A 25,262-nucleotide genomic window follows, 5' to 3' on the forward strand; every position below is an offset into this window, starting at 1 on the left:
GCGGGGTAAATAGGGTGCATTATGGTCTATCAAATCAGTGAATACACTGAAACCATGTATAAAAGTAAATTTGCAATAAAGGAATTGTAAGGTCTGCATTTTCCTTACCGTACTGTAGTGTCTGGTCTTAAGCTTAACGCTATGTGTAAAGAGCTCAGTGTTAAAGAAGGCTGTTTTGTTGAGTTAATAGACGGAGTTGTGTGAATTTTGGCTGATCTAGCATTTGACCTAAAAAGAATTGCGTTGGGAATTGTACTTATAGTTTAATAAATCTATGTGACGACTTCCTGGAGGAACAAGTTTTTATTTTTATGTAAAGGCTGCCATAGTTGGCTACTAATTGATGTAACATTTTGTTGAAGTGAGATCAAAATCAGACTGCAGCAGGCTAGATAAGGGTTCAACCACGGATAATAGAAAGATCATCACCTTTAAACCATGAGAGCGGGCGCGATCTCTGAGGTTTCTAAAGCCTGTAAATTATTTAATTCCAAACGCAAGCTGTCAGAGGACCTCAGAGGGTTTCATTAGAGATACCCTAAAAATTGTGTCCTGGTCTTGACCTGTTTGTAGAAAGAGAAAAGATTCGTAAAGGCCTGAAACCTATGACAATGCGTTTTCAGATACCAGTTTATCTTTTCGATCGAGTTTCTGCTAATTTCGACTCTGCAAAAAATCGGTATTATGTTAAGAATGAGCAGCAATACAGAGTCGAGCTTCATTTTGGCGGAGAAAAATTCCAAAACACAAAAAACAAGAAAATAACTAAAAGAGATGGAAAATAAATTGGTCTCTGTTGATACATAGGCGTTATAGTATCTATACTATATCGACTCCCGGGACTGAATTGGGAGCAACTATAACGCAGTTTACAGTGATCTACAACGGGCAACTCATAGCTACAGTTACTCATGTCAGGAGCCCATCAAATGGAGCCTCCATCTCCCATACAAGCCCTTGGAGTCAACCCTTTCCTGCTCATGTCTATTGCTGGGAGTCGGATTGCACCGCGCGGACAAAACACCGAGCCCAGATCTGAAGTCAGACGCGTTGACAAAGTTATAACACATCTGTATTGAAGATACCAAGCCAAATCTCTTTCAAGATTTCTGTCAGGCTGTAACTGATTTGTACGCAAATCGGACCTACTGTCATGGGAGACTGTCTGACCACCACCTGACCAGCGGATTTACCCCTAATTATACGCATGCGTCTTGATTTCGCGCCATGTCTTCGCGGGAACGTTCTTCGCTCTTCTAAAATTTATGAGCTTTACAAAGACTGTGTTGAGCGCAAACACAAATATGTGGAACGATTCTAGTAAGTACATCTTTTATTTCCTTCATTAGCGTTATCCTTACCGGTTGCGTTTCGTTCTGAGCTGTGTTGGTGTGATAAATTTATTTTGTCACGTGTTGTTTACAGTGTAGCAGTTTTCGGGGCAGGCACAAGCAAAATCGTGCACAATTCAGGATTGAAAGTATGCGCACGAGTTAGAATACCAAAAAAAACCCTTGGGATTGCTCAAAATTATAGGTCGGGATTACGAGATTTGAAGAACCATATTGAGGACTCTCAATATTTGTTCTGGATTGATGGTATCTACAGCAGTACCTTGGGATAAGCACAAAGCAAATTTGCATTACATAAGTAGGATTATCAATGCTAAGGGTAAAGAACCTGAGGGAAAAAACATTAACATGGCTAAAAGTGTTTTGTTGCACACAAAAGAGCATTTCCATTGCACAAACATTTGGTGATTTTTACAACATTGATGGGGAACATCTTTGCTGCACAGGACACTATTTTGGGTATTTCTTGGCACAGTGAGTAACCCTTTTCAAGTATAGTCGCAAATGTAATATTATACACTTAATGTCAGATCCCGAGGGAAACAGTTAGTTTTGTTTTCCCAAGAGTCCTGATGTTTCCCGAGACGAAGTCGAGGGAAACATCAGGACTCGAGGGAAAACAAAACTAACTGGTTTCCCGAGGGACCTGACATTAAGTGTTTTGTTATATTTCTAGACTTTCACTTCAACAGCAACAAAAGAATAACCGGAGCGAACCAAAACAGTCGACTCGGTACTTATAACAACACAAATTTAATTCTCAAAACCACTGGATGAATGATTTACAAACAAAAGTACTTTCCTCATATTATCTGCATCTTTTTCCTCCACTAGCGGCTGTTTTTCTTCTAGGAACTTCTGGGAACTTCTGGGAACTTCTGGGGTAACTTTAAAAATCGTTGCTTTTTAGCTTGAGGCTTCGTTTGTGTGTTGTTGTGTTCATTCACGAAAAAGAAAATTGGCTGGACCTGGCGGTGTTTTTCCCGCCTCCTGTCACACCACTTTCCACCATGCTTTGATCACGTGCTGGCTGCAATGTATCCCGAGCGGGATACATTGTTTAATGTATCACGATCGGGATACATTTGATTTTAGTCAAGGCCACGTGACCAAGAATCAACCAATGGCAGTCCCTATTTAGTTGAGTGAAAGTCTAGGAATATAACAAATATATGATGGCGCACCAAAAACTGCAAGATAAGTACTGTTGCAGCAAACTTTGTCTAGTGTAACAGCTCATATCAAATGACTGACATTTTCATTTTAACATTTGTAACTCAGGTAATTTTGGTGGTGGATACCAGGTATGTTCTGTGGAATTCTTTCCATGTGACTGCTGCACTATAAATTTTTAATGTTCTATCAATAAGCAATTTCTGAGTTGCCCCTAGCCTCCTTTTCAATACATGGGTTATAGCAAACTTTTTGACAGTAAAACACTTTTTCTCTCCTACAAATTACCAGTTTACTCAATTTCACATAAAACACTTTGCAGTTGGCCTCATTTTGAAAGTAAGGGTTTTTAGAACTTGTAACCTGTTAATTACCAAGTCACAGGAACAAATAATATTAATAATACTGGATGGGAAAGGGATAAATGAATTAATACAGTTGCTTGATCACTTATAAGGCAGCTTGGCTAAGTGGTTATAGCACTAGAAGTGCAATCCAGAGGCTTCTTGTTCAATCCCTATCTTAACCACTTGATGGAGTTGTTCTTGGTAGTGTCAGCTGCAGCTTCTCGGTCACACTTGTGAATAGCCAACTGGTTTGCCCCTGCCCAGTTAGGATTCTAAACCCTGTTATTTTTATATTCAAGTGCTTGTTGTAGGGCCGCAACAGATATTACTGGGTTGCCAGTGTAATACTTGTGTAACCCCTTCAAGTTTTACTTTAATTTACTGTTTTTTATAGTCAATGGATAGTTTTGGTGGTGGTGGTTTTGGCGGAGGTGGGTACATGCAAGATGGTGGGGGATTTGGTTCTCCCATGACAGACTCGCAAGAAAAGAAGGTCAGTTCTCTTCTTTGTTTTCAAGAAATAAAACATACATTAACTTTTTTACCTTATCCCATTAATACTCTGAAATGCCATTTTTTCTTTATTTGATGGTTAATATTATTATTCTATTTTTGCACTCTGGGGAATTAGTATTTTATTCATTTTTCCTTCCCTATTTTTTCTTCTTCATAGTGGTATTCCTTTCGATCCATCCCCTCTTCTTGTGGATTCCTGTCCTTTTACCCCCCCTTTATAATCCAGTCCTGCCTTTTGTTTATTTGAATTGTTAGGTTAATGTTTCTTGCCCTCTTCATTATCTTGTCCTGATCAGTAATCTTGCCGTGTTAAATCTTTTTTATAGCGTTTTGCAGCTAAAGCTCAGTCAATACTTCCTTGCACCATCAAACAGCTCCATAGTGCTACATATAATCAGACAGATGATTCATTCAAACTTGGGGATAATGAATTGAATCAGGTTTGTGTACAATAATTATTGCTTTAGGAATTAACTGAGTAATAAACTTGGGGCTTATATTTTTCAAAGGCTCTTTTTGAGGGGCTTATATTTGGAGGGGCTCATCTACGGAGGGAAATTTGTGTTTCAAAACCGATTGGGTTAGCCTCATAGGTGGAAGTAGATTTACCGTTTTTGCTTTGTTTTACTTTGTCTTTGAGGGTGCTTTTCCAAGTACAAGCCCCTGGGGGGCTTATATTAAATATTTTGGAGGGGCGATTTAACGTAGGGTTTTTTTGCATTACCGGTTTGGGGGGGCTTATACATGAAGGGGCTTATTTTCGGAATTTTATGGTATTTTTTGTTTCTTTTTTCTGTGGTGTCAAAGTAACACTAATGGTCTATTGTTTAAATGGCTTTAAGTCGGTAATAATATAAAAATGTAGTGTGTCAAAGGTGATTGTTTGAATTTTGCTGACAGTGACTGTCATTTCAATTATCTCAGCTTCAGAAATGTTCAGTAAGGCTTCTATTGTTTTATGTCCAGGTAACAATAGTTGGTGTTATTCGAGATGCACAGGAGTCTGCAACCAATATCATGTATACTGTCAATGACATGACTGGAGATGACCTTCTTGTTAGAAAATGGATTGATAATGAGGTAGGGTAACTTGTCAGCATTCTGTATAGAGTGGTTTTCGTTTGAGTGTCGTAAAACCAAAACCAAAGTAATTACTCTGGCCAATCACATAGGACACAGAAAATACATTGAACCAATCAAAACTCGAAGTAATTACATGTGGCTGACGCAAAGCGCGGGAAAATGCATGCGAGTGCGTCACAATTGGCTTTGGTCTTACTTCTGATTGGACGAAAAGGTGGCGCGAATCTTTTAAGCCAATCGCATCGTGTAGAAAGTGCAAAACCAATTACTTTTCGACACTCAAATGAAAACCACTCTATCAAACTCCGAATCCCATTCACCTCAAGGCACAGTGCTCTAGATGTAGTGCTTATCATCAGATAAATCACAATACAAAGGATGATCTTTACCAACTGTAACAGTGATGTGATGGTCATCATGTCAAAGGTTTGCACAGGCTTTCTTCCCATGGATGACCCTCAGACGAGAGCCCTGTCTACAGTTCCACAGACTGACTTGTGGCAAGCGACAGCTGTAGGATCCTTTCTTTCTTTTTTTTAAGCTTGATTTTCAACTGCTTGTCCTTCAAATAAGGAACTCTCCATTTTTGCCTGGGGTACTTGCATGGTTCTCTTAGTTGACTAAATAAAATGTATAATAATTGGATTGAAGGCCTTGTGGGCATTAAAAAAAAGACTATAGGCCATTTGTACAATTAAGTCATTTTGCTACTATGAACTGAATCCTTCAGGGTTTTCCTTTGTTGTGCACATTAGGGCCTTTGTTATTTATACATTTTTTGTACCTTGCTGAGATTACCAAATTTAAATATGAAACACAAACTGAAAAGGATTCTGGTAGTAGCAGTAAAATATGCCATCATACAAATTGCCTATTGCCTAGCCATAAAAATCTGCTTGTCATAAACAACCAGTTTTTAGCCACCCCCTGTTCATGGGCAATACATATCCTGTCTCACACTGCCAGGATCAGTAATACCAGTGCCTGTAGTAACTGACTTGTATTGTCCAGGGACAGTGATTTATCCAGGAGTTAGCAAATTCTACAACAGGAGCCTGGTCTTAATTTTTGCTGACCAGTAAAAGGGTTCCTTAAATTTACTTATTGAAACAATGCACCTTTTATATACTCTGTACATACTTTGTAAGTTGCTTTTTGTATTGAAATTAGCTATGGTACTGATAGAAAAAAAAATTGTTCTTGTTTATAACTGTGCAGGAAAGTGATACAGAGAGGGATAGAAGATCTGCTTGCAGGTAATTTTTAAAAGTTACAATAAGCACTCACTAAAACAGCCTGCTATCTAAATCTGATTCACTTCTATTAATAATCAAGTCAATGATTCATGGCAAATTGTACTCTAAAAAATCCAATAGAAAAAGAACGGTTGTTGACCATTTGAAGGTACCGGTAAATATTTCTTAGATGCAGTGCACAGGATCAACCAGGGATTTTGGGGGGAGGGTAATGGGTGGTGGGGGGAGCAGTATACCGTTCTACTTGCAAAAACTGGCCAAATTTCCAAAAAAACAATCAAGGCTCCCTCTGTATGTGTAAAACTTCAGGAGGCATGGTATACCATTCGTTTACTGTGCAGCATGTATAAAATCCTTAAGGCTGGTTTTCACTAACAACGGAGTCGGAGTCATAAGCGGAGTTGCAAGAGCGCTTATGACTTAATGAAAATCAAAAATTGGAGTAGTAGGTAGAGTCATAAGCATGACAGAATTGAGGTGAGAAGAATCAGAACGTTTCTATTTTCTTCTGACTCTACTTATGACTTCGTCGCTTACGATCTACTGAAAACCAGATCATCGGAGTTGGATGCAGAGGTAGAGGGATAAACCAATTACCAATGCATGTTCCCACGCTTTGTGATTGGCTTAGTTCATGTGGTTCTGTTTGCAACTCTGATGACGTAGCTTTCATTGATTGCTTTCATTTTGATTGTAAGCGACAGAGTCATAAGCGGAATCAGAGTGCTGTTTTCACTAGATTGTCAAGCCTTACGTTTCTGATTATGTCTCTGACTCCATCGCTAGTGAAAACCAGCCTTTATATCCAAAAAGACTGGCTGACCCCATTACGTTGTTTCTTCATTAATTTTTCCAGGGAAAACACCTATGTGCGTATTGTTGGTCATTTGAAGTCTTTTAAGGAGAATAGTCGCAGTCTAATAGCATTCTATCTTACTCCGGTTACGGACTTCAACGAAATCACCTACCACATGCTGGATGTCATCCATTCTCAATTGGCATTAAGCAAGGTACAAATACTTGGAAATCAGTTTAGTTAAATGTCTATACTTAAATATTTCAAACTGCCCAATAATGCAATCATTATGGTAAGCGACATTTTTATATTTCTACAAGGAAAAATAATATCCTAAATGAAGCCCATCAGACCTCTTGCTATGCAGCTTTTTGTTAGTTTTTTTAATCTGGTCATGTACTCAGTAGCATTCTTGTAATTTTGAAGTAACTGACCAATGGAAACCCCACCATTAATTTACACTGTAAGGCTGTGCACAGACAGGTATCCCCCAACATTAACTGTACATGTAGCACTAGCCTGTTCCAGGCTCCGAGATGGTGGTGGAAAGTCGTTCAGTAATAGGAAATGAGAAAAACGTGCGAGGGCTGGGGAGAGACAGGGCGGCGGAGCCTGTACGCATTTTTTTAACGGCCTGTTCCGGTATATCAGCTCCTGATATACCCTCTGATTGGTCAATTGTGACAGTTAACATCATCACCTGGTAGCGTGGTCATTAGTTTGTCATCACCAAGATGGCTAACGCGAATCGCGCGTGTGATCTTCATGAATCGGCGTTGTCTTGTCCTTTAGACGAGTGTCTGCGACTTGGCTCGCGGTAAAGATGTTTTCGGTATTATGCCCACCGGTTTCGGCAAAAGTTTAATCTTTCAGCTATTCCCACGCTTGGCTAAAGCTGCTTTAATCCTAGAAAACTCTGCCATAATAGTCGTTTTGCCGCTGATATCTATAATGCGAGACCAAGTGGAACAACTGAAAAAGCTTGGATGTCCGGCCGCAACTATTTGGCATCGGTAAAGAGGGAAAGGAAGACGCGAAGAAAGCGAGAGAAGGAAAGTGCGAAATTGTTTTCAGTAATCCGGAGTCCTGGTTGATCACAAAGTGGCAATAACAAAACAGTCCAAAGACTGTTAAGCTTAATATTCCGCTCTTACCGAGGGAGAAACTACGGGCTCCAGTCAAAAGACACACACCATTTTCAGAGAAACACTATCAAGCTGGAGTTTCCTATAAAGTCACGATGCAATTCTCCTAAGTTGATGTAGCTTAAGTTTAAGCTGCACTTCATTCTTATAATTCTGGATCTGTAAATCACTATCCGTGATAATTTAACATTCTTCAAAGAAAACTAACGAGCTGGGCCCAGCGTGACACAACATTGGAGAAAAATATTACATTAATTCCCGGACTAAAGAAAATCACTTAGTTAGTCAGATCCAGAAGGCACTTTGGAGAAAATTAAAACCCTTATTCAGCCGCAATAAAAAGCTTTACGCTTCTAATTAGGGGTCAAAGAAAATGCTCTCTCATCAGAGGGCAAATCCTGCCGACTAGAAACAAACGCCGTAGTAAATCGATTTTTGTGCCATGACCTCTCAGTGTGAAACAAGCGGCTAAAGTCACATTTGCTCAGTGACAGTGTAGAACCTTCCAGAGCATAACCTCAGTACCCATCAGAGGAAAAAACTTACCGCCCCCTTTTATTGCTATAAACTAGAACCAAAAAAACGGATGCTCTCACAGGATAACGAATTCTAAGACATAAATTTCCACACATCGCACAAGGAGTTCGCGTCGCGTGCAATGCTCATGCGAGAAACTTGAGAATGATTGTAGCTAACTGAAGTGTTAACAGTTTTGACAGCCGAATCCAGACGTGACAAAAATGGGCGGAAGAGGGTCGTTAAAGAAATGCTAACAGGCTCTCTCTCCCATTTTTCCCGCCGCCACCGCCCCCTTTCCCAAGTCCTGCGCGTCTTATTTTCGCTTTGCTCGTTTTAATATGTTCCCACTGTACGATCTGAGAGCCTGGCACAGGCTAATGTAGCACCTCGGACTGTCACTGAGATTTCAAATTGCCAGGTGTGACTCATTTAGTAGGCAGGGAATTTGAACACTAAGAAAAAGCTTTTTGGGTTTTACTTTCCTTTTGTTTCCTATGAAAGCAGCCAGGGATTATGCTTATGGAAGCCAGGCAAAATCCCTGCCCTGGCTGATAGTGACAGCATTGGACACCATTGTTTTTATCTTTGATTTTTTTGCGTGCTTTCTTGACCAGTCTCATCTACTCACTGTGTACTAATGGAACTACTTAAAGATTGACAGAAAGTCCAAAATGTTTTCAATGTTCTTGTTTCAGCTGCCTGAAATGTCTGGCATGACAACTCCCATGAGAAACGCAACACCAGGAGGACATGGCTTCCAGGGTCAGATGACCACACCCGGGAGGATGGGTCAAGGCTTTGGTGGAGACACAGGAGGACCAAACATAGGACTCACTGGCCTCTCAAATCAGGTTCACAGTTATTTTATTTACTGACAGTAATGTTACATGTAAGGGTTCAGTCCTCATTTAAATGTAAAAGAAGTACTAAAATCAAATACATTTTCAACTTTATTTTTTTTAATCTCCATTCAGTGTTGTCTAGTGTGGCCCTATTTTTTCATTGGCATGGAGATCGTAAAAATCAAGCATCTTAAAACCTGTTTCCTCCGAAAAAACATGACCAAAGGGCTTCTTTTGCACTATCAGTCACGTGGACAGTAGATACCAATTATCACTATTAAAAACAGTGCAAGATTGTGCAAAAGGGCTGTCCCTTACGCAAGATTATTAACCGTCTTCATCAGCCCCTTAATGACTCAGGACACAGATCCTCTGACAGTCCCTTGCAGATCATCTTCCATGTACCTTTCAAGGATCAGAAATCTGCTGACCAGGTCCGCAGACGGTTTTCCGACCTTGGAAGGAAAATCGATTATGAATTGTAGCCAGTTTTCACTTGCAAAAAGATTATTGACGACTTACGTTTGATGGAATTAAAACCACCCCTTATAAACAGCCAGAATGTTGTGTATGAATTTCAATGTGATTTGTGTGGTGCAAATTATGTAGTATACACATGTCTTCACCTTCATTAACAGGAAATGAAGGGCACATGCCTTTTATCTATTTTGAAATCCCAGCTAAAATCCTTTTAAAAGACCTTGACTCACTAGTTTTAAATTTTGAGTTTTACATGAAGATAATTATATTAATTTTAAATTTCCACTGTAAGCTTTTTTTACTTTTTATTAAATACTTAATTACTTAATTAATCATTCGCCAAGGCGAATTGGGCTCCCTCTTTAAATATTATTATTATTATTATTATTAATATTATTATTATTATTATTATTATTATTATTATTATTATTATTATTATTATTATTATTATTATTATTATGGAGAACACAAACATTCGGTAGTTGGCAAACATATCATAGAGAAACAGGGTCAAAAGTGGGTAAACCTTGGCAAAAACTTTTATAATCCTCGAGAAATGCTCAGGGAAACTAGAGTGTTTGATATACGATGTGATGTTGATTATAAGAGATAAAAGACCTATGCTAAACACTCAAGTGGACTCCATCCATGACAAACTTTTTATGTAATTGTAGTTTTTCCATTTTCACGCTTAAATTTACATGCACTTTTCACACTTTCTTTTTCTATAAATATTACCGCGAATCATGTAATTTCTTATCTTTTGATAATGATGAGCACATGAAGCCATCGAAACGTCAAGTTTTTTTTTATATCATTAATTGTTTTTTCAAAAATATGTATCTCTAAATCAATCCTTATTAGACCCTATTTTTATTATTAAATACCTTTTTGTTGATATGGTAGACAATGGAATAAAGTTATTATTATTACATCGTGTACATAAAATTCTTTGTCCTACTTTTTAAGTTCCTTTTTCAATTCATTTTCAAGCATTCATTTCCTCTTGCATACCTAATCATAATTACTTAGTGATTCTCAGGTTCACAGAATACATTCCTTCTTGATGTGAAATTCCAAGTTAAATTTCTGAAGATTTTAAGTAAACGGACAGTAGCAAGTTAATAATGACTAATAAGTAATACTGTAGACTACAAAAACTGATGAATCATTCTATCTTCTTGTATCAGATTCAAACAATGATTAAAAGATGCCAAAGTGAACAAGGCATGGGTTTTACTGAAATAAAACAGAAGCTCAGGGGAGTATCAGATACACAGATCAGGTATGCTGGCGCTATCACAACTTGTGTGTTTACAGTCTGAGCCGAGTTGTTTAGTTATCTTAAAATTTGGGAAAACCAAGCTCTCCTACCCCTGATACCTGCAGCTAATTCCTTCAGAATTTCTGATTTATTCCCAGTCCATGTTGAATATAATCAGTTAGTCAATAATACTTAAAGCATGGGACTCTGCTTATTACAGATGTACTTTGATTGATGAAGTATATCACTTTTTTTGCGTGCACTATGCATTACTTTTTTTTCCTTTTTGTGTGTCTGTGATGTAATAAATTACTGAAATTAATAGTAAAAAACAAAAAATCAGGAATAGTGCCAATCTAGTTTTAGTTACCATGACGACTCATACTCTCTGTTGATAGTAAACCAAGAATTAGTTTGAACAACTCAGCCTTTTAGAATAAAGTAGTCAAACGACTGCAAAAGACTCTTCCCATAAGGGAACACCTTCCATTAACAGAGCCAGACTTTCTAAAAATGTGACTTTTTGTAACTTTTGTCACCTTTTTTTCACTACTTCCTCACACAAAAATGTTGACTTCTTGGCAAGCCCGGAAACATCACCACTAAAATGTTATTGTATTTTTGAACTCTTATGAGTGGACTACCACTCATAGGTGAGTTTGGACACCCTTTTTAGTGTCTGTGGAGGCTAAACATTAATAACTTCTCTTAAATGGGCATTACAACAAATCAAGACCAAAATCCAGTTCAAAAAAGTCCTTATGTTCCAGGATTCTAACAACTGAATAACACCATTAATTTTGATGAGTACGGGTCAGCGTGCAAAGAAAGTAGTGTCTAATAGCCTGGGGCTGGTGAATTTTGCTATCGGGCCATTAAATTTTGTCCTTAACTTACCCATTGAGCGAAATTAATGAAGTGTTTTGGGGAATTCACGTTACAGAAGAACTGTAATCAATCCTGCTACACTGTAATCAGAAAATTTGTTTGGGCCAGTCATAAATAAATCTTGGGCTAGTACATACTAGCTACAGCTTGCCTGAGTGGCAAGGTTTGAAACTGACTTTCTTTGCACCCTGATGGGTGCAGTTCTTTTGTTTTATAAGCCAACAACAATGATTTTTCATTATTCATTTTTTCCTTACTGGCTCCTTGTAATGAACACCTGAGTGTGAGGCCAGGGTACAGGGATTTCCCCTTGAACACCATAAGCACGACCCCAACTACTTTGTACAAAGAAAACGAAGGGACGATACAGCAAAAGTACTTTCTAACAATTCAGCTTCCCGCCTACTGATTGCATCATCAGTGGCGGATTCAGACCTTCACATAAGGGAGGGGCCTCGTCATCCAGACCCTGAGCTTAGAGGGGGGGAGGGGTCTCCTAAAAACTTTTTCGGCCCTTTGGGCCTCAGTTTGGTGTGAAAATAAGGGAGGACCCCTCCCCTGGATCCGTCACTAATCATAGCAGCACTCTTGAAATTTTAATGGTAGCCCCTGTAATAGTCTCCCTCGCAGCTGTTTTTTGGGGGAGCGTTGTGTGACATCCAAAAAACGGCTGCGAGGGAGACTACCCCTGTAAGGGTGTAATTTAAAAAATGGATTGTAAAGAGTCTGTTAAAATATTTTGCACTTTAATATCAGCATGTCTTTGTTCTCTTCTTATTGTTTTTCTTTTGTTTGTTTGTTTTGTATTTGTAATTGTTTTTGTCTTTATTGAAAACATTATTTTAATTATTTTTTTTCAGAAGTACATTAGAGTGGCTTAGCAATGAAGGACATATTTATTCAACCATTGATGATGATCATTACAAGTCCACGGACTGAGAAAAAAGAAACTTTGTAAGACAACTATAAGACATTGTGTTTCTAAAATGAATATGCCAACAACCTCGTTTTTTGAAATACTGAACTGATGCCTAGGTAATTCATTTTGTTTGGTAGAACACACTTCTGATACACTAGGCCACTGACAAAATGTCACCAGTAGTACCACTGAACAATCCCTTTGAGGCTGCCAAAATTCCACTCTCCTGCGCAAGACCAGCAACGCTGAGCATTCACAGTTATACATCGTGCCGGACTAAATTAATGTGTAAACTAGCAAGAAGCTGCTAGATCACCTGAGTAATAATTACTCAAAAAAGCTGATTCGAGCTTGCTGAGCTAGGCAAGGGAGAAGCTGAGTTCATTTGTTGTATTTTGTTTATTTGCTTGTTTGGGTCTCATTTTGTTTTTCAAGTGTCCTCCACTGACTGCCAAAATAAAACAACTACAATTTCAAGGATTAGAGGCCTATTTTAACCGCATTATTCAGCCGAGTATCTGATACATTATATAACCCACGTCAGCATAAAGGACATCTTCAACACAGCCAAACACGTGACTTCCACTGCAACCGCCGCCCCGCCCCCCTCCCCCCACCAAAAAAAAACCTCTTTGGTGAAACGATAGGGACCGTATATCCCCGGCTAATGCTATGGCGCTACCTTTACAAGACACTCTTAAAGGGGAATATACAGGTCCCGTTTTCAAAGCTTTCTTTAAAAAGTTGTCGCACTAACCACAATGATGTCTATGCACTCTTGAAAGACCTGTAAGTAAACGAGCGAAGTTAACGAGCGAAAATCCCTTACTTCCAGAGAAGCGCAAATTAATGCATTCCTGAATGAATCTGCGAATACAGACACCTCTGACCACAGGCTAAGCAGCAAACATTCGGAGATAAATAACCAGATATACAAACACTTCCGGAATAGACAGACTTGAGTCCATATGGTGCTTTAGCTTGTTCACAGGTGCTCGGAGCAAACTATTTTGTGTACAACAAACTAGTAGGAGGCAACCAGTTCGTTATTCGGTTTAGTCTTTGTTGCCTTGTGGCTGTCCTTACCCTATGATCATATGTACGTATGATTTTTGGCGTCTGTTATTTCAAAACTAAAGTCAGGATTTAAATATAACAGAGAACCTTAAAAAACCTACTTCAGGAACGCAAATGATAAATCTAATTAGAGATGTTTTTGTTGTTGTTGTTGTTGTTCATTCGCCATCCGCAGGTATCCGGTATGCGTTTTACAAACACCCCTAGCTCGGTGTCGGGGACCTCTCGAAAGTCCGGGTAACTTTTCGGGCCGAATGCCAATTATTAAATCATATCGAAGTCTAAAAGAGCGAGTCTAACAAACCAGTGCATTTTGTTTTGTTAACGGATAGTTTTACTGTCGAAACTTCGATCTGCCTAGAGTCTTAGTCCTAGAGTCTAGAGTTTCGAAACATATAATCGGAAAACGAAAGAACCAAAATACCGTGACCCGGAAACAGCTTTGTAATGAAACATTTCGGTCACGTTATCGGGAGACACAACGTTACCATGGGCCTTAAAATAATCCCTGAGAAATTGATACTATAGTGGGAGTTGCTATGACACTCCCTGTGCGCCTACTCTTCCCTCGCTACAGTCTTGTTCACTCCAAAAGCACAAACAACTGCTCTGCACGAATCTGGGCGGGCTTGTCTTCCATCAGTCAAAAATGGAGGATTTAAAATCAATATGTGAAGTTGAACAAAATTCTTTCTGTGTGGAATTACTCAAGCGACTCAACTTGCAACGAAACCAGAATTATTTGTGCGACATAACCTTGGTGGCGAAAGAAGGAAACGAGTTCAGGGCTCATAAGAATGTGCTGTCGGCGGCGAGTCCGTTCTTCGTGAAACTTCTTCAGAGCGAGATGAGAGAGAAGGACGAAGGAGTCATTAGGTTTGAGGACATCTCAGAGTTGATCCTTGCAGATGTTTTGGAGTTTATCTACACAGGAAGTGTCGAGATAAATGAAACGAATGCCACTGATCTGATTATTGCGGCGGAATATTTACTCATTGAAGGGTTGAAAATCAAATCAGGGCGTTTTCTTGAGCAACAAATTACTAGCTCAAATTGTATTTCAACTTTTCGCTTCGCTGAGAAGTATCGATGTGAAGAATTAGTTGCTAATAGTACAAAGTTCATACTCGACAACTTCGCCTCCGTAGCAGAATCAGAGGAATTCTTAAACCAAAAGGCGGAAGAGGTTGAGAAGTGGATTTCAAATGACGAGATTCGTTTAGCAGCTGAAGAAGACGTCCTCAGAATCATACTAAATTGGATCGAGCACGACAAAAGCGAGCGAAAAAGAAAGTTCAAAATGCTTTTTGGGCAAGTTAGACTAGTTTTACTATCGCGTGACTCTTTGCTGACTGTCGTTACGCACGAACTGGTTCGAGAAGACCCTGATTGTTTGACGAAAGTATTGGACGCCATAGATGTAGTTCGTACCGCAAGCGAGGATACTAAAAATGAGTCACCAAGAAAAAGGCTTGAGACACACGCTATTGTGGTCGGCGGAGGGCATCTTTTTTTCTGTTACCTTCCAGAGAAAGACTCTTGGAAAACTTTGTCCTATCTCACACAGCAGCGAAATAACATCCGCCTGAACACGACGATGATAAACTTTCATGACCAGTTGTATACCTTTCATGGCTATCAATTTCAAAGATATGACCCTGTTTTTAACATTTGGACGACCTTGGACATAGATAGTTCCTATAGTATAAAATATGTGGGTGTTTGCAGAGGACAAATCTATGCCATACACATTGATAATAGTAAATCTACCGGTAAAACATCCACTGTGAAAAACTTTAATGTGGAATCGTACTCATGGCAGACTGTTCACTCCTCCAATTTGGGCTGCAGGTATGACTCTTGTATTGTTGCAGCTGGAAACTGTCTTTATGTTTTAGGTGGAAGAGTATTAGAGGATTTGACAACGAATACGTATTCAAACCCAGAGTATGTTACAGTGTCTGAAAGATTCGACACTATTGGACATCAGTGGGAGCAAATTGCAGATATGCAGCATGAAAGGGGCTATGCATTTGGTGTAGCTTTTCGTGGACAAATTTTCGTCGCAGGAGGGAAGGACAGGAGCGGACAAGTTCTTCGTAGTTGTGAGGTGTACAACATCTCCACGAATGAATGGCAGTTCATTGAAAGCTTAAATGTTGGACGTGTGTCTGGAAGCATGGTGAGTGTAAATGGAACAATTTATGTGCTAGGTGGTTCCGGTTATTTAGGACGAGATGAATACACAGTTGAAGTCTATGATCCAGTGGTGAACAGGTGGAACCAAAAGACAACCATACCGGTAGAAACAATCTCTGAAAAACATAGGTCAGCTTTTAAAGGCTGTGCACTGAAACTCTCCAGAGGAGTCCTTGGTAAAATAAAATAGCTATGATAATTAGCTATGAAGAATTCAAGAAACATGTATTCAACAGACACGAAATTACTCAGTGCACAAAGAAAACTCTTAATTAATTTGTCGATAAAAAATGAGAAAACTGTAAGAAAAACTAATTAGCTAACAGCAATTGTAGCGTTTAACAAGATTTTAAGTTCGTTAGTAACTTAGAATATCATAATGTCGCCTCAAAGAACTGTCAGCATTAGGACCCGAATCGTGATAGAGAATTTTTCTTATAGAGAGGATCGACCGTATATGTAAAGTAAATGGTAAGCAACTTCAACTATCAACAGTTTCAGAAAATGTTCTCTTATAAAAGGCCTCCATTTCACGGCATTGATCCTTTTCACAGTAGAGACGGAGTGAATACGGCCATTTTCAGTAACCCGTGATGCTATTACGTACGCCTTTAATATGGAAATTTTTAAACAGCAGAGCACTCCATGTGTTATTTTGATTGGTTCTAAATACTTTGCAAGTAAAAAGTTCTCTAAAAGGTTAGTATTTTTATCGCTCTAAAAAGGGCGAGAGCAATACTGCAATGCTTATCTTATATAGTTAGTTAAATATTCAGCACCTAATTATCCTTCGCTCCAGTACTGACGTCATGAAAAGAGATGCACTTCACTGATCATCATACTCCGCAACAGTTGCCAGTGCCTGCGTCGCAGACGCTCTAAACCTTCTATCATTCTCGTCCCCAGAGCCACTCGGCTTACTACCACGTGACCAAGAAACGACGGGCTCTGGGGACGAGAATGAACCTTCTATATACAAATGGTTTAGACGAGTGCGTGGGCCGGCTGCAACGCGGGCTACGCAACAGGTAACCAACTAGGAGTTGTATCATAGTAAGATCTCATTTTTTCGATTTATTCACCAACCATGTTGACAATACTATGAATTTTTCCAAATTTACGACTTCAACCATTTAAAATACGTGGTTTATTTTAGTTCATTTTGTCCATTTGCGTGTCAGATTTTAACTAATTGTATGCCCTTTCAGGTTTGATTTTCTATTTTCTCTTCTTTTAATTCCGACACTATATATATTGCTCCTATAAACTAATAATCAATATACGTTCATGTTTTAGTAGGTATGTGTGCAAAATAAAGAATTTAAAAAGCTTCACGAGAGAATCTCAGTAAAGGATAGCATATTTTTAATCAAATTAAACAAACTTTAACAATTTTTGACCTGCATTAAGTTCTCAGAAATTACTAGCAGGAGTTCAGCACGCGGTCTCGAAAGAGCTAGAAAACCTCCTGGTCTGATGAGAGTTTTCAAGAAAAGGTCCCACAGTCGAACCGTCTCTTTTAGACATGGAACCCATCAGTGAAACTCCCATCAGTCTTCGTTTTGTGTGGAACTGATGAAACGACTCAACATGTAGAGTTTTTTCAGAGAAATAGATGTGGATGAAAGCTTTTTTGGATATTAACAAATTTTCTTCAAACCTAGTTTTCGTATTTCATGTGAATGTCGGGAAAAATCTTAGAGTTTCTCCCCAAATACCAGATTTCCCCAGATAAGAAAAAAAACACTATGGTGTTTGTTTTTTTACCCCTGATAAAAGAGTATTTCAGGCTCACACAAATGGTTGTGACACAGAAAAATGAGTGAATACACTCTTTTGTACTTATACGCTTCATAAGTTGGTCTCGTCTCCCTCGCAGCCGTTTTGGTCTTGTCGCCCAACGCTTCTCTGGGCGCATTTCCAAACATTTGACGTAAACTTAGAACTTTTTTATTGTATGAGACGTCTTGGTTAGACGTCCTAATACCGAGAATTAGGGAGATAACCGCTTTTTGTTACTGTCCTAAAGTGATGCATGTGATAGTATGGTAACCGACAGTATAGTAAAATATGCTAGCTTGAAAATTTTGCTGCTTTTGGAAACCTTTAGTATTTTGTCAGTCTGATTTACATAGAAGCGGTGTCCTAACTGACGTCTGCTGGCATGTCTGTCCAGATTACGAGAAATGCACATACTAAAACGGGGTTGGTAGATATACATGCGAATCCTTGCTGACGAGATTATTAACATCTGGTTTTACGAAAGCACGAAGAAAAGACATCGTGGTTATTATATTGTCCTTTAGAAGAATTGACTTTAGAAGTTGGATCATAATGTTCTTGGAAACTGTCCAACTACCCCTCCCCTACTACCCCTCCCCTGACCACATTAGTCAAAGTTCATTGAAATAATTTGATAACTGCACGAAGCAGTAGTTGCCTGGCAACCTATAGAAGATCATCAATGACCACTAGGGCTGGGGTTCCCAGTACTTAATAAGAGCATCCAACGAAGTTTCTGACTTCGATTTCCCAGCTGCAACTCGGGATTTTTTATCGGAGTTCTTCTCTCCACAACTCTCTACACATATTCATTCTATTATAACTCCCATCCAAAACATTTTACGGATCACCCTCTCCTGAGCTTAACAAGGTTTACGGAACCTGGTCAGATTTCGACCAGCTAACGCTGGTTTTAAAGCCTTATAAGGGAATAATAATCACGTTCAGATGATGAGGCAGAAATGCCACAAGGCTTCGCCCATTTAACGTGTCTATCTGTTAACATGCCTGTCCACTGGTGAATCCAACTCTCACTCCCCCACACACCCTTGCAACCGAATCAGCCTATGATGGCGTCTATTTTCACCGGTAAGGCCTAAATGTGAGTTGTGTTCTTTGCAAAAGTCCCATTTACTTGAGACGAAATATTAACAAGTTGTTCTTGTAGTTTCCTGACTTCACAAACCAACTGTTCCAGTTTGACTTCAATATCTTTGAAGTTTCCTTTGCCGGGGTTCGGCTGAACCTTGACATCCTTCAATTCTATCCCATCTACAAGAGAAATAGTCATCACACTCACACGAAAAACAAGCCACCCAGGAGACTGTAAATTCTGCTGCGAAGTACAACACAAATTAATTGCTCCTTTCCTTTCCCTTCAAACAGCTGCCCCGTAGGCTATCTGGAGAAAGGTTACAATGAAGCAGTGTTAACAATTAACAAATATAATCGCTCGTTTCATCCCATCTAAGTAAAAAGATTTACCCGATTCTGAAAATGAAAGCTTTCGCAGGGAGCTTATCCTGTACATTCGGGCGGGAAGAGAGGCTTTCCCACCGAAACCCTGCACTCTATTTCACACTAAAATATGGAATTTCCATCATATCTTCTTTATTTCACACCTCAACAGCTGTTCTCAAGAGATCGTTGCGATCATGTTTACACCAGGGGTCAATTTAATAAAACTTTTACTGTAATTTACAAGTGTGGCTCTTGTTTTCAGACTTTAAAAAAATGGCTACACTTGTAAATTACCCTTGTAAAAGTTTTATTAAATTGGCCCCTCAGGTTTAACTGTAAGTATTGACCTTAGTGAGAGGCTTTTTTTCCTAAAACCAGAACTACAGACTATGATATTATCAAAAAACCGAATTATCTGACAAATTTGTTGAAATAGTGTTGTTTCACGCATGGTCACTAAATTGATATGTTAACTAGCAACAGCCTTAATCAATCCGAGTTTAATATAATTAATCAAAAGCAACTGATTCGATTTGACCGCGCATATTAGCTTGCTGAGCTAGCCAAGGAATAGCTGAGTACAGATTTGTTGTATTTTGTGTATTTGCTGGTTTCGTTTGTTTCATTCATTCTTTATTTGCCATGTATACAAAAATTTTACAATGCAAGGTTGGAATAATGAGATTAAAGAAAAATTAAAAGTCGTGTCCTCTACTGACTACCAAAAAACAAATACAATTTCAAGGATTAGATGCCTATTTTTAAAGCATTATAGACTTTGGTCACGCGGCCGCCATTTTGTCTCAGGAGATTGAAAAAGCTTTATATAGAGAACGAGGCTAGCCGTACATAAGTAAAGCTTTTTCAATCTCCTGAGACGAGTGGCCGCAGCATGACAAAGGTCTATTCAGTAGAGTATCTGATACGTTATCTAACGGTTGTGTCAGCAACCTAGGAAATCTTCAATACAGCCGAACACGTGACTTTCACAGCTACCTCCCAAAAAGTCTCTAGGGACCTTATATCCCTGGCCAATGCTATGGCTACCTTTACAATACACTCTTGAAAGGGAAGATACAAATCCCGTTTTCGCAGCTTTCTGTAAAAAGTTGTTGCTGTTGTTAAGTGTGTGGTCGCACTAACCACATGTGTATGCACTTTCGAAAGGCCTGTAAGTGAACGAGTGAAATCCCTTTCTTTTGAAAAATCGCAAATGCTTTCCTGGATGACCCTGCGAATACGGACACCTCTCACCACAGGCTCCCCATAGTAGACATTCGGATATGAATAACCAAATATACAAACACTTCTGGAATTAACAGACTTGAGTCTTCTCCTGTCCGTATGATACCATATCGTGCACTTCACTTCTGGCTTTAGCTTGTTCATGGGTACTCCGGGCAAACTATTTAGCGTAGAACAAACAAGTGGGAGGCAACCAGTTAGTTATTCGTTTTAGTCAATATTGCCTTTTGACTGCTGTACCTATGATCGTATGTACGTACATGTATGATCACGATAAATCCGGCGATACGAAATAGTCAGTTTGGGAATTATTGCTTACCTAAGGTTCGTGATTACTGTCAATTGAACAGTTCAGTTTGTGTTCAAGGTTCAGTTTCCGTTGCAGTTGACGTAGCCAGGCATGTAAAGTCGACCACTCCTTCCACTTTCGTATGGTCTAAAAAGACTAGCCTGACTGTTTAGGGGCTGTTGGGTGCTCAAATACTCGCTTGAGGGTTTTTTTTTTGTTTGTTTGTTTTGTTGGTACTGCTGACGTCAGTGAGTGTTGTATGTCATCAGCAAAAAGACACATTCAACTCTCTCTAGGACGGACACCTCTGGGAACGGCACTGTGTCGGTCTTCATAAGGGATGTTGTCCAACAGGATCGCTGCCCTCTGGGGACGAGAACAATTATCGAAACGACATTTCGTGCTCGTACAAGTCATACCGTTTTTCATTCCAAATGAAATTCTCTTGTTGCGACGGAGTTTCATTCTAGTATCATGTTAACTGAAAACGAACTTTGTTCCACATTGAAAGTTTATCGTCTGGAGTGAGTGGCGCATGCGTGTCTGATCCACGCGCCTCAGGCTGTGTCGCTCGATTCTATCATGTGAATACAGTAGGAACTCCACTCTGGAACTGCCTCGCACCCAGACGCTCTCTCTCGATGAAATTTTCGCCTCTCATTTTTCTATTTCCCATTGTCCCTTGCACTTCGTCAACAGTCACTCGCGTTTCGCACTCACCTCTGTGCGAAAAACGAAGCACCTGAGGAGGAGCCAGACTCTGGAACGAAACTCATTCCAGAATGAAAGTCAGTCCGTTATCATATAAACAGTCCCTTAGAGAGTCAACAAAAAGGAGTAAAGAAGGCATGCAGAGTTGCCAGTAGATCAAAGAGGTTTTTTTCTTCAATCCTCACAATGCCTTTGACCTGTGATATACGGTATCAAGGATGAGGAAAATAGAGGGAAAAACCCAAGCGACACCTGTATGGGTGAAAATATTGCTTTCCTGTCCTAAACACCCTCCTAAATCGCTCCTAAGTAAGACGAAAATTTGCGATTTATACCCGTACTAAGGCAGACGACAAGCATTCACGTCTCTTTCATATGAGAGTCCAGAAGAAAGATGATGTTAATTACAGCTGTAATTAATGTCATGATGAATTTCAATTAAATTATATTACTGGCTGGAGTCAATAAAACGCCGACTCGGTGTTGGGGCCTTCTCGAAAATCCGGGTAACTTTCGGGCCCGAAGCCAATATCCAAAGACTAAGAGAACTATTCTTTAATCTTAGGTCTAACAAATTATTCCATTTTGTTTTGTTACACGCCGGTAAGATAATAGCCCATTTTACAGTTACAGGTGGAAACGAGGCTGGAGTTGACCTTGTTTTAATTCAACCCCTTCTTCTGTATTATGTTGCTCTCATGCTAACTAGTGTTTTTTAGCCAAATTTGCATTAGAAAAAGCAGGAGGTTTGTATCAAAACAAGGTTAACCTCAACCTCACGTTCACTCATGACAAGGGCCAGGACAATAAGCCCACAACTGCAAAATGGCCTATTGAAACCACGAGTCTCCAGATTTTTTTTCGAAACAATACCCTCATACATATTACATTCGGAAGACAAACCAAAAGAACAAAATACCGGTGAATACTGAAATGGCTGTGAAATGAAGCTTTTAATCGATGAGAAATCAACTGAATCGAGACTAGACACTATTCTTAGAAGTTCAGTGGAAGTTGCCATCACGTTCCATTCACTCCTATTCCTGACGACAGCTGTGTACTAGTCCGGGCTTGTTTGCTATCAGTCACTGGGAAAAATGGAGGATTTAAAACCGATTTGTGAAGTTGAACAAAGTTCTTTCTGTGTGGAATTACTCAAGCGACTCAACTTGCAACGAGGTCAGAATTATTTGTGCGACATAACCTTGGTGGCGAACGGAGGGAAAGAATTCAAGGCCCACAGAAATCTGCTCTCGGCGGCGAGTCCGTTCTTCGAGAAACTTCTTCAGAGCGAGATGAAAGAAAAAGAAGAAGGTGTTATTAGGTTCGAGGACATCTCAGAGTTGATTCTCTCGGATATTTTGGAGTTCATCTACACAGGAAGTGTCGAGATAAATGAAACGAACTCCACTGATCTGATTATTGCCGCGGAATATTTACTCATTGAAGGTTTAAAAACCAAATCAGGGCGTTTTCTTGAGCAACAACAAATGACTTGCTCAAATTGTATTTCAACCCTTAACTTTGCGGAGAAGTATCGATGTGAAGAATTAGTTATCAATAGTACAAAGTTCATGCTCGAAAACTTCGCCTCCGTAGCAGAATCCGAGGAATTCTTAAGCCTGAAAGCGGAAGAGGTTGAGACGTGGATTTCAAATGACGAGATTCGTTTATCAGCTGAAGAAGACGTCCTCAAAATAATACTGAATTGGATCGAGCACGACAAAAGCGAGCGAAAAGATAAGTTCAAAAAGCTTTTTGGACAAGTTCGACTAGTTTTGCTATCGCGTGACTCCTTGCTAACTCTCGTTACGCACGAACTGGTTCGGAAAGACCCTGATTGTTTGACGAAAGTATTGGACGCCATAGATGTAGTTCGTACCGCAAGCGAGGATAACATTAATCAGTCACCAAGAAAAAGACTTGAGACACAAGCCATTGTAGTCGGCGGAGGAGAGTACCTTCTCTGTTACCTTCCACTGCTTCCAGAGAAAGACGCCTGGAAAACTATGTCCTATCTCACAAAGCCACAACAAAACCTAAGCCAATACTCAAAGATGATAAACTTTCATGATCAGTTATATACCTTTAATGGCTGCAGCACTCAAAGATATGACCCTGTTTTTAACATTTGGGTGACTTTGGAGCTGGGTGTTTCCCACCGTACAGAATATCTGGATTGCCGAGGGCAACTCTATGCCATACACATTGATGATAGTGAAACTACCGGTAAAACATCTACTGTGAAAAAATTCGATGTGGAATCGCACTCATGGCTGTCTTTACACTCTTCTGAATCGGGCTGCCGGTATGACTCTTGTATTGTTGCAGCTGGTAACTGTCTTTATGTTTTAGGAGGAGAAGCAACGAGAAATTATTCACACCCAGAGTATGTTACAGTGGCTGAAAGATTCGACACTGTTTGGCATCAGTGGGAGAAAATTGCAGACATGCAACAGGAAAGAGGCGAAGCATTTGGTGTGGCTTTTCAAGGCAAAATTTTCGTCGCAGGAGGAAAAGACAGAAGCCGGAAGGAACTTAATAGTTGTGAGGTGTACAATATCACTACCGATGAGTGGAATTTTATTGGAAGCTTGAATGTTCCCCGTTCTCACGGAAGCATGCTGTGTGTGAATGGAACAATTTATGTGCTAGGTGGTTCACGTCCTAGATACGCAAATGCATACACAGTGGAAGTCTATGATCCAGTGGGGAACAAGTGGACCCAGAAGACCACCATACCAGTGGAAAGAATCCCTGAAAAAGAAAGGTCGTCATTTACAGGCTGTGCAATGAAACTCTCAAAAGGAGTACTTGATAAAATTGAATAATTACGATAATATATTTTCAGCGCACATAATTCGGCGGAATTGCTGACTAAAAGGATTTGAAACATTCTCCTTTTGATAACTCTTTGATAACCATTCAAAAAAGAGGTCAGCCTGTTCCAGGCGTTCAGATAGTAGAGCGCAGCGGTCAGTGGGGAACGAGTTAAATTGTACATCGGGGCCCAGTTGTTCGAAGGCCGATTAGCGCCTAACCCAGGGTTAAATTTAACCCGGCTTTCTTTTTTTTGTTGTTCAAAGGCTTTTTCTCTTATAATTTTCACTGTATTCTTAAGAGTATCCTATCATTAACCTGTTCACAGAAAGAATTAAGCTGAATTTACTTTTTAAGCTTTCAAATCTGAATTCAAATTTCGCACTAACCCTGGATTATCTTAACCCCCCTTTGAACAACTCGGCCCGGGAAAACAGCGTTGGGGGGAGGGAACGAGGGGGGGGAGGGGGGGGGCGAGAGCGAGGTAACCAGATACGAAATGACTCAATGCACAAAGAAACCCTTAATTAATTACAGCAATCATTTTAACGCAAGATTTGCAAATAGAATTATAAGCAAACTGTAAGGATTCTTTATTAGCAAACACTTTGTTGTGCGTGAAAAATGTGTCTTAGAGTATGAAAATGTCGCTTCCAAGCAAGTACATGGATTATATAAATTGTCAAGCACAAGTTCTTTAATTACAATGAATGCTTTGCCTGCCACGCAGGCTAAAAAAAAAGGACATTACTTGCTGAAGTTTTCACTGAGGTAGGAGTTATAAGCCTGAGAAGTATAAGAACTGTCCGCTGTAGGAACCGAATCTTGATAGAGGTTCTCGTAGGGAGGGGTCGACCTGTAAAGTAGATGATAAGCAACTTTCAGAAACCTCTAATACGGGATGTTAATGTTTGCTTGCAAGAAGGCTTTCATTTTGCGGCTGTTCCAGTAATCCGCACTGTTTCGTGACGCTCTATGTGATGCAACATGCGCGTTAAGATGAAAGTCAGAACAGAAAACTCCAAATGGTAGTGTTATTTTAACTGATTGCAAACTAGTGCAAGTACAAAGTTCTCTAAAATCTTAGTATTTTATGGC

The 25,262-nt window shown here is 39.6% G+C and overlaps 3 protein-coding genes across 4 annotated transcripts; all 3 read left to right on the forward strand.

The window, feature by feature from the left end:
• The first annotated feature begins 1,233 nt into the window (after positions 1–1,233).
• On the forward strand, positions 1,234–13,060 carry LOC140951945 (replication protein A 32 kDa subunit-A-like). 2 transcript variants are annotated; one of them, XM_073401328.1, is made up of 11 exons: positions 1,234–1,320; positions 2,634–2,656; positions 3,267–3,365; positions 3,715–3,828; positions 4,355–4,468; positions 5,690–5,727; positions 6,584–6,737; positions 8,883–9,038; positions 10,700–10,794; positions 12,522–12,615; positions 12,718–13,060. In XM_073401328.1, the coding sequence occupies exons 1-10, from the start codon at positions 1,266–1,268 to the stop codon at positions 12,598–12,600; spliced, it is 927 nt and encodes a 308-aa protein (XP_073257429.1). In that variant the 5' UTR covers positions 1,234–1,265; the 3' UTR covers positions 12,601–12,615; positions 12,718–13,060. The 2 variants fall into 2 exon arrangements, with proteins under 2 accessions (XP_073257429.1, XP_073257427.1); XM_073401326.1 differs by having other exon boundaries at positions 12,522–13,060.
• Positions 13,061–14,127: 1,067 nt separating this feature from the next.
• On the forward strand, positions 14,128–16,739 carry LOC140952728 (kelch-like protein 28). Its single transcript, XM_073402168.1, has one exon. It carries the CDS (start codon positions 14,307–14,309, stop codon positions 16,044–16,046), a length of 1,740 nt encoding a protein of 579 aa, XP_073258269.1. The 5' UTR covers positions 14,128–14,306; the 3' UTR covers positions 16,047–16,739.
• Positions 16,740–22,084: 5,345 nt separating this feature from the next.
• Positions 22,085–24,320, forward strand: LOC140952765 (kelch-like protein 28). Its single transcript, XM_073402214.1, has one exon. The coding sequence runs from the start codon at positions 22,442–22,444 to the stop codon at positions 24,173–24,175; it is 1,734 nt and encodes a 577-aa protein (XP_073258315.1). The 5' UTR covers positions 22,085–22,441; the 3' UTR covers positions 24,176–24,320.
• Positions 24,321–25,262: the final 942 nt, after the last annotated feature.

This window comes from Porites lutea, chromosome 11 (assembly GCF_958299795.1).
Source record: "Porites lutea chromosome 11, jaPorLute2.1, whole genome shotgun sequence".
NCBI classification, from domain to species: Eukaryota; Metazoa; Cnidaria; class Anthozoa; order Scleractinia; family Poritidae; genus Porites; species Porites lutea.

Bases quoted from the DNA above. Each gene is read 5' to 3' on its own strand.
- LOC140951945 (XM_073401326.1), top strand. From the start codon at position 1,266: ATGAGCTTTACAAAGACTGTGTTGAGCGCAAACACAAATATGTGGAAC. The intron at 1,321-2,633 runs GTAAGTACATCT...TTTGTAACTCAG, and splicing joins AAATATGTGGAACGATTCTA to GTAATTTTGGTGGTGGATAC. The intron at 9,039-10,699 runs GTTCACAGTTAT...TTCTTGTATCAG, and splicing joins TCACTGGCCTCTCAAATCAG to ATTCAAACAATGATTAAAAG.
- LOC140952728 (XM_073402168.1), top strand. From the start codon at position 14,307: ATGGAGGATTTAAAATCAATATGTGAAGTTGAACAAAATTCTTTCTGT.
- LOC140952765 (XM_073402214.1), top strand. From the start codon at position 22,442: ATGGAGGATTTAAAACCGATTTGTGAAGTTGAACAAAGTTCTTTCTGT.